This window comes from Oreochromis aureus, linkage group 1 (genome assembly GCF_013358895.1).
Source record: "Oreochromis aureus strain Israel breed Guangdong linkage group 1, ZZ_aureus, whole genome shotgun sequence".
NCBI classification, from domain to species: Eukaryota; Metazoa; Chordata; class Actinopteri; order Cichliformes; family Cichlidae; genus Oreochromis; species Oreochromis aureus.
This window is the reverse complement of record NC_052942.1, coordinates 14,834,515-14,843,679: the sequence shown is the minus strand read 5'-3', so window position 1 is coordinate 14,843,679 and position 9,165 is coordinate 14,834,515. Positions and strand designations below refer to the sequence as shown.

General features: G+C 41.1%; 2 protein-coding genes across 5 annotated transcripts in view; one reads left to right on the top strand and one right to left on the bottom strand.

Annotated features, from left to right (window-relative positions):
• Nucleotides 1-3,652: 3,652 nt before the first annotated feature.
• On the bottom strand, nucleotides 3,653-7,352 carry LOC116311668 (RNA guanine-N7 methyltransferase activating subunit). 2 transcript variants are annotated; one of them, XM_031728862.2, is made up of 3 exons: nucleotides 7,216-7,352; nucleotides 6,207-6,377; nucleotides 3,653-4,597 (listed from the first exon to the last, which is right to left on the bottom strand). In XM_031728862.2, the coding sequence occupies exons 2-3, from the start codon at nucleotides 6,374-6,376 to the stop codon at nucleotides 4,327-4,329; spliced, it is 441 nt and encodes a 146-aa protein (XP_031584722.2). In that variant the 5' UTR covers nucleotide 6,377; nucleotides 7,216-7,352; the 3' UTR covers nucleotides 3,653-4,326. The 2 variants fall into 2 exon arrangements, with proteins under 2 accessions (XP_031584722.2, XP_031584721.2); XM_031728861.2 differs by lacking the exon at nucleotides 7,216-7,352 and adding an exon at nucleotides 6,584-6,706.
• The window catches only part of homer2 (homer scaffold protein 2), a 31,894-nt gene continuing 29,513 nt past the window's right edge, over nucleotides 6,785-9,165 (top strand). Inside the window, exon 1 of one of the 3 annotated variants that reach the window (XM_031728860.2) lies at nucleotides 6,785-6,918. In XM_031728860.2, coding sequence (XP_031584720.1) covers nucleotides 6,917-6,918 — 2 coding nt within the window. In that variant the 5' untranslated portion in view covers nucleotides 6,785-6,916. Of the gene's footprint in view, nucleotides 6,919-7,248; nucleotides 7,364-7,461; nucleotides 7,596-9,165 lie in introns of those variants that run through there. The other 2 variants (XM_031728858.2, XM_031728859.2) reach the window with 2 other exon arrangements.

Sequence of the window (9,165 nt, the reverse complement as noted above, 5' to 3'; positions counted from 1 at the left end):
AAACTATCATTAGTGCTAGAGAAGGAAAGGTCAGGGGAAAACACCAAATTCTGTAGGATATATCCTCTATATCCTACGAGACTGATGACAGAGTGAACAACACTGTATGGGTCCTTAAAGAGTCTTTGCCAACAATGCCATCCACAGAGTCATGCTATTAGCGGGGAAAACCATAAGAAATATGACTTTAGCTTACTCTTGTAATAACTTGACACATTGGGAAATGTTTGTTCACTGTGACCATAGTAAACTTCAGTAGTACCAGTTTAAAAAGTACATCAATTAATGAGCTATATGTGTTGTATGCTCCTTTCATTTTCAAAGCTGTACAGTGGGCCAAATTGGAGTCTCTGGAGGACCGATTCTGGCAACTGGGCCTTATGTTTGACACCCATGCTTTAACACTCTTTCAAGATTATTGAAACTGTAAAAACTCTGTTTCGACCTTCCCAAATGGTCAAGGGAGCCGGCTGCTGCCTGAATTTAGTTTTGCCTGAAGTTTCATACTGCCCACTGTTTGCCAAGTGTTTGCTGAGTGGTGATGTGGGTGGGTTTCTCTTTATAATATTGCATCTAATTCAATATAACGTTTTTGTCATATATACTGTGTTTTCATGTATGATTGCATGTATCCTAATTTTCTATAATTTTCTAGTAGAATATAAAGAAATGAGGGGTGGCTTAAACCTTTTCCACAGTAGTTTACCTTCACTGACTGGAACATAAAATACTGTATAAAGCTCTTAATGACTAATCACTATCATAAAATTTTAGAGTACTCTGTTGTCTCAGCACAGCACTTGACTTGTTGGTTTCCAGTAGACTGGGAGGCAGATCCTTCAGCTATCAGGCTCTTCTCCCGAGGAATCAGTTCCCAGTTTGAGTTCAGAAGACATACACCACCTGTTTTTTCAAGAGTAGGCTCAAAAGTTTCCTTTTTAATGAAAACCTGAAAAATCCTTTCTTTATGATGCTATAGGCCCTTCTTTTGTGGGACCTCCCACAGTGCACCTGTCAGCTCGGCTTTGCTCTCTTCTCGTTCAGTGTAAATTCATTTTATTCACAACTATTGCAGGTCATTAACCTTAGACAGTTTTGGATAGTTTTTGCATTGTCCTCTCTCTTTCCAGAGCCCGTGCGTCTGGCTCTGGAGCTGTGTTCCTGATCTTTTGTTTACTGGCACCACCAATCTGCTCAGTGTTTATTGTTTTTCAGCGCCCATCCTTTCTCTCTCCGCTCACCCCAAATGGTCAAGACAGCCGGCCGCCCAGCCTGAATTTAGTTATGACTGAAGTTTCTTACTGCCCACTGTTTCCCAAGTGCTTGCTGGGTGGTGATGTGTTGGGTTTCTGTTTATAATATTGCATATAAATCTGTTGACCCTAATATGTAAACTCTCCTCAGATTATACTTTTATGATTTGCCAAAGCACTGATAACAAAGACAGTGAACTGACCGTGAAAGATGGGAATATCTACACTCCTTCCCCGTGCCACGTAAACACAAGTCTAGAATTTTTAGATATTTCTCTGCAAATAAACCCCTACTTTACTTACTGAACTACTCTGCACAAGACATCGCTGTGCTGTGAAGACACAGCAGTCTCGGGTGACAACTCTCTAATCTAAACTGATTACAGTGGTGATGGCAGCGTTCTCCAGTGTGCCAGTTTCAGCACATCCCCCACGCACTTACGGCCTAACCTCCTTCCTCCCTCCCTCGCTTATCATCACAGCTGATTGCACTGCTGAAGTCCAAATGAACTGTTAACCCTGTCTTTACCAGGTCCATAAATAGAAAGCACAGAACTGCATCTAGGCAGCGATGAAACAGTGCGGCGGTTTGCTTGCTGCTTCGCTGGAGAGACGGCTAATGTGTCCAAAGTTGCTCTTTGTCCCTGAACTGGGATCTGCAGTGAATGCACTGGGAAACACAAGTGCTGACATCTTTAGGCAATGAGCTACATACGCCATAGCCAATGATGCATGTAGCAAGAATGCATTAATAATGCACATTAATATTTTAGATGCTCTTTCACAATATGAACTATTGGTGTTTAGCTTCTTCTGAGCTATGAATGCTGCTTTTCCCCCCCTCCACAGTTGTTCAGGCCATCTGGTTTAATGTGTCATCCAGTACTCCGACATTAAATCTGGTGAAGAGTTTCTGAGCCTGTGGGGTGAAGCATTCATAATTATAACTTCTATGAGAGAATTTGTTGATCCATTTGAAGAAGAGTTAAGGAAATTTCAGGAGAGCTTTTATCTGAGCTAAGATTCAGTATTTGTCGCAGCCAATCAAAATGTAAATCAAAAATAAAGCCAACTCAATAGCAGCGTAGTCCCAAAATCAAAATACCTGGAAAATACTGATTGGTTTATTCTGAAATGTGTTGGAATACAATAAAGATATAAGCCTGGACCACTTATTGATGAATTTTGCAGTAAGGTTCAGCTTATTTAGTGTTTAGTGCTCATTTGTTTCAGAACTGATAAAAAGATTTTATTGCTCTATAAAAACACTCATCAGTGCATTTAGGCACGGTCAAGATAATCTGCTGAAGTTCAAAATAAGCATCACAATGGGGCTGGCGTGAGTATTTCAGAAAGTGCTGATCTACTGTGATTTTTACACACAACCATAATAAAGTGTCTGGTGAATGTACACTACTGGTCAAAAGTTTTAGAACACCCCAATTTTTCCAGTTATTTATTGCAATTCAAGTCATTCAAGTCCAGTGAATAGCTTGAAATGGTACAAAGGTAAGTGGTGAACTCCCAGAGGTTAAAGAAAAGGTCACCCAAAACTGAAAAATAAAAGTGTTTGACATCAACTGTCAAATATGGAGGAAGTGTGATGGTCTGAGGCTGTTTTTCTGGATCTAGGGTCAGTCACTTGTAGAGATTGAGAACCAAAACGGCTACCACAGCATTCTGCGACTGTGACCAGTACAGTCTCCAGACTTAAACCCCATTGAGCTGGTTTGGGATGAACTGGACAGAAGAGCGAAAGCAAAGCAACCTATAAGTGCCACACATTTATGGGAACGTCTGCAAAAGATATGGGAAGAACTTTCTGAAGAATATTTGATTTCTGTTGTAGAAAGAATGCCACGGGTGTGTTCAGCTGTTATATCTGTCAAAGGTGGCTACTTTGATGAGTCAAAAGTTTAAAATACATTTAGGTCTAAGTTGATTCCATTATTTTTTTTTTTAATCTTCAGTTGCTTATTTGTACTATGCTTTCATTTCAGAATGCAAGGAGACATTAAACTGCATAATTTTTAATTTAAAAAAAAAAAAACAAAACAAAACAAAAAAAAAAACCCAAAACGGTAGACCAGTAGGAGAGGTGTGTGTGTGTGTGTGTGTGTGTGTGTGTGTGTGTGTGTGTGTGTGTGTGTGTGTGTGTGTGTGTGTGTGTGTGTGTGTGTGTGTGTGTGTGTGTGTGTGTGTGTGTGTGTGTGTGTGTGTGTGTGTGTACACACATCATACAAAACTACTATTTATATGCTATGTAATACAAGGACAGTGATCCTTTGGTGCTACAACTTGAATCAGCTTAGTGAGACTAAATGAAAGAAAGAATTTAAAAAAAAAACAAAACAAAAAAAAAACTATATAACTAAAAAAAACAAAACAAAACCCAGAAATATCTTATTTAAAGAAAAATGGTACAAGTTTATTGACAGCAGATTAGTTCTTATGTCTACATGTCCTTGCATAACATTCTGACACAGAAAACTGATGCCGTTTTGTCCACAAATTCAGGTTTAGTGTTTGTTACAACACTGTACCACACAATTTTATACCAAAGCATATAAAACAGTAGCAGAAAATAAACAAAACAATGCTCCTGTGAAATTTCAGAGCAATAATGTGCTAATGAAATTATACAGCAGCCCACAAACCCGAGAGAAACAGTCATTTGCAGTGTGAGCTCCACTGCAAAGCTATCTCCTGTTAAGATATCCAAATATGACAACAGAGCTGAGCAGTGTGAAATAACATGGGAAAACATTACTGTGGTTAGGTATGACGAAGGAGGGGAAAAAAAGAAAAAAGCTAAGTGGAAATCCAAAAGAAAAGCAGCAGCTTTACACAGTCCCATTTACCTGCCAGGAATTTTAATTTGGAGAGTAAAAATCAGTGCATCAAAAATAAAATGATAAACACAAAAGACTTTTTAGTTTATACATTGCTCATCCTGGCTTATATATGCATCTTGAATCACTGAAAGAAACATTAGTTGCACACTCCTGCATATAGTACTACAATGTGAGCTGAAAGATTACAAATACTTTAAACGCTTGGAACACCTGAGAGATCAACAGCGATCATGATGTGGTCTCTGATGGGAGAAGTTGTATCCCTGGTTGGAGCTTGGCCGACCTGAATAAGACCCACTTCCATGACCCCAGTGCCTGTCTCGGTCTCGCTCTCTGTCTCGGTCTCGCTCTCTGTCTCGGTCTCGCTCTCTGTCTCGGTCTCGCTCTCTGTCTCGGTCTCTGTCTCGCCAATGTTGCTGTCCACGATCATCTCGTCTCCAACCGCGGTCTCCTCCCCATCCACGTCCTCTGTGACCACGGTCATGGTACCTTGATGATGACATAAAATTAACAAACAACAGGCAGTGATTGATAGACATTAGCTTAAGTTGTCCTTATAAACTACTATGGTATTGTGAGTCGTGCTCACTGGGTTTCTCTAATCTCTCATCACAATTTAAAAATAGATTTCTCATTTACAAGAGGGTAAAATACCAGGAAACTCCTCCAGAAACTTCAGTGTTAATGCTGGGATTTCAGTTTTATGAAGGCAGTTCACTGCTTACTGGGGTACATCACCATGGCAACTTATTCTGCCAACCTAACCTGCAGGCTATGCTCCAGATTAGATATTAACAGGTCCAAAATTACCACCTATGGATTAATCAGTTCTCTGGAAAATAGCGTCAACATTCCTGGAAGATCCCTCTGACCTCTGTGGGCAGACTGTATTGGGTCCAAGTTTTCTTAAGAGCATAACAAACACAGATTTTGAGATCTAGCCTTATTCCTTGAATTTTTTTGTGCCATTTTCTGCAAATATTGGAGAATTTCATTACACAATTATTAATGGGGTCACACAACACATTTATGAACCTTACATCAAATTTGCTCACAGACAAAGCTTGCATCTGAATTACAAACAAAACTAAAACCATCTTACAGACACTACATTAATTTCATTGCATAACAATTGTAATCCATCAGATGTCTTTGTTACAGCAGACTTACAACTTACACAGTCCTCATTTTCATCAGCATTCTTTCGTGGTTCCTGGAGGAGTTTAAACAGATATGCCCAGACCTCCCTTTTTTAGTCACCTCCTCCAGCCCTTGTGCTGCGACACCGAGGTGTTCCCAAGCCAGCTGAGAGACAAAGTCTTAGAAATGACTAAAGAAATTACTTGTCCTGGGTTGGCCCTGATAACTCCTCTGTAGGACATGCTCTAAACACCTCATCTGGGAGGGAAACTAGTCAGATGGTTGAATCACCAAAACTGGCTCCTTTTGATATGTGTGAAAGTAGCTGCTTTATTCTGAGCACCACCTGAATGACCGAGCTTTCATCCTCTCTCTCAGGATGGAGGAAGCTCTTTTCCACCACTCCACAAATCGCCACCTTATAACAGGGGAGGAGTTTGTGTGCTGTCTCAAGTAATTTGCTCCAAGTGGCAAACTGGTCCTGGGTGAAGGGCAGAATAGATGTGTCTGTGTTGGTTCAAAGTCACACAGATCATTGGAGTCATGTGTGGTTGGTTGGGGGGGCTTGCGACTGGGTAGATGCTGCCAGTGCCATGCCTTTCAAAATATATCAGCGGTATCTCGAACGTACTTCATAGTACACTGTCCAGATCAATGGCATAGTGGAATACTGATCTTTAAGGATAGTTTCACCCCTCTGACTATCTTGCTGTCATTTTTCAGTGGAAAACTGCCTTACTTAATGATAAGTATTTTGCATTCTTTTTTACTAGTTCAGAGCACCTAAACAAAATCTCTCATTCCTTACTGATATCCCAGCTACACGATGGTTAGGGGAATTCTCCTTAATATTTTCTAACGCTTATCAGCTACATTACAGCGGTGTTCCTATCATTATCACTTCTCTCAGTCGTTAGCAGTTTCGCAATGACAAAGTGAAATCAACAAGGAACCCTACCTGTTATCTCTGCCCCTCTGGTTTCCTCCCCCACGACCCCTCCAGTCCTCCACGATGGGAGGGCGGTCTGCAGGACGGTTTAGATACTCCTGGTACTCCTGATCCTCCGAGGAGAACCTGTCTGCGAACATCTCCTCGTAGTTCTGCTGGGTTTCCGCAGTTTCGGTCATTCTGTGAGCACACAAATTATTGAAATACTTAATAACACAGAAAAGCTGCTATCGCGGCGTCGTGTTTATATTCCCTCTTGGTCTTGCTAAACCGCGTGTTCCCAATAAGATAACTATTCTGGACAGTAATAGTAGTTATCCAACACATAAACAACGAAAGATAAACCTAGATTAAAAACAGTTACATCTCTGGCTTTTAAAAAATACCTTAATGTGACAAGTACGTCGTTAGCTTTAGCGACACTTTCCACTTCTGAAATTTCAGTGTTGTACATCGCTGAAATCCTTCCCCCCCGGAACAAACCTCTACAAATTTTAACGGTTCTGGGAGCGCGCGCACCTGCCAGAGATTAATGAATGTTACCTGGCAGTAACGGGATAGAAGAAAAAAGCCCAACAATCATTATGAAAAGATTCAAGAGCTATTAATTGACACAATTAGATGCTAATAAGTGGTGTAGCGAAGTTTCCTTGAACAGTTATTCCGCTTAATTTGTGAGAAAGGGCAAACTGGTGGAAGCCAGCACAGTGAATGGAAACATGTAAGTGCATCAGATTTTTTTATTTAAAAAACCGTCGGGTTTAACTGAAAATTATTATTATTTTTGTTTATGACTAAAAAAGAAGCACCAGTCTGGCCTGAAAGTCCATCTAAAACCGCAGACGCCACCACAGATATGACAGGTTTAGGAAACAGTGGGTGGCTGAAAGGAGAAAGCAGGTGGAAGCCACCCCGTGTCGCTGCTGCTGCCGTTGATATGAAACAGCCCCGTTGTGGAGGAAGAAGCTCAGCTCAGCTCAGCGCAGAGCAGCGAAATGCAAACATTAACTTAACTCACCACCGCCGATTGTTTGAAGGCGGCGAGGGAGAAGCCACGCCAAGGTGGGATTCACACCCGCCCATCTGAACAGGAAAAACAAAGGAGGAGAGGAGGAAAAAACTTCCTGAATTGAACAGGCTTCTGTGAGAATGAGCTTGACAGCCCGGTGAGTCGAGTTTGCGAAGAACTGCTCTCTCTCTCTCTCTCATATCTCAGCTGTCTCTCAGCGGCAAGAGGACTTGTTCGGAGCTGGCACACGGGGTTATGAACTCTTTGGACCGCTAATCATCTACGGACTGCGCTTTTGAAACATTATTTTTCCTCTCAACCCAGCCAATACATAACCTTCAGATTAAAGAAAAAAAGAAGGAGTTGTTCCTCAAGTCCGCGGCAATGGGGTGAGTAATCCAGAAAGCGCTGCCCTTCAGAGCGCCTCTCATGACACCTGCGCTGACTAAAAATGTGTTTGTGCGGCGAAAAGACGGCAAATATGCCCCCAGAGCTGCCCGTTTCACCTGTCAGCCCTCAAATACATTTAATTCTAAATATCGCTGTTCTCAAGCGCCAGGTTGTGAGAAGATCACCTCTGTTTTATTGCCAGATTGTGTTGCAATGTGGGGAAATTAATGAGGTGACTCTTGGTGGACTGTCAGTGAGACTATTCAGATGTTATGTGTGTGTATGTGCGTTTGTGTGTGGTGGGGGAGTGGGGGTTGATGCCATATTTATAATTATGGATTTATGTTTTATTTATGAGCAGAATTTCAAAAGGATTCATTCTTGAGTGCTCTGCTTCTTCCTTTTCTTCAGGATAGGAATATGGTTTGGAGAGGGTTATCATATGGAGGTGTCAGAGTCAACACTGCCCACTAATGAGGAGAGATGGTGGTACTTGTGGGAGTGTGTATTTGTACGTATGTGTGTTGTCCACAGTACTGGAGGTAGTGGCGTGTACTCCCACAGTAGTTTTACATGGTACCGTACAGTATTTTGCCTCCATACTGTGGTGTGAATGTTGATTCTGTGGCTCACTGCCACAGTTACGCAATCACCATCTCTCCCTCTTTCTTCACATCTACATATATTCCTGTCTTTGCTTTCCAAGCAGCTGGAATGTATTTAATTTCACACAAAAAAGGGAAAACTTTTCAGACCTAAACCTAATTCTAGATCATTTATTTATTCATTTATTTATTTTAGGAATTCTTCTACTTGTAACACACAAAACTTGGATTTATGGAAACTATGATGTGAGGCGTGAATCACTAGCTGCATAAATGTTCAATTATGTAATGAGTACCACCCCATACCAAAGTGCTTGCTTTTCCTCAGTATTTTAATGCGTAAGAAACCAGTTCAACAGTCCTGACTTCCTTTCGCCAGTTTGGTGTACTCACCCAGCCGGTTTCAAAGGACTCAGCTGTGTTGTGTCATGAAACTGACCCATGCAGCGGACCTGTGACAAGCATGGCAGCCAGGCCAAAGCAGGAGTTCCCACCTACTCACAGGCACAGAAAAAGTTCCCTTTTTCTTTTCTACTTTCACTCAGTGCTAAGCAGTGGTGTCACTTGTCAGCTAAATACCTTTTTAAGAAGGAGGGAACAAATGGCTTCTATGAAATTTCATCCCACAGGACTTCCTTGAAACTACATTGGCTGCCTTTGTCATTCCAATTAGTTTCGGGGTAATCAAATGTTGCTTGTATAAAAAAAAAAAAAATCTTAAAATTCCTTTTCGCAATACCTGATCAGCAGTAAAAAAAAAATCAAAACTATGGAAGGCTGATAAATCCAATCTCCTACACTTCTGATTCAGTGTTGTTGCTTTGATGCATTTGAATCAGCAGCTATTACAGCAGTGATTGAATCAGCATGTTGTGAATGTGTTAGATTGTCTGACCAGGAGTCCAAATCACAACTAATGAAATTTACTCTCATAGAAGGCAAAGAAAATATCCAATAATAATAG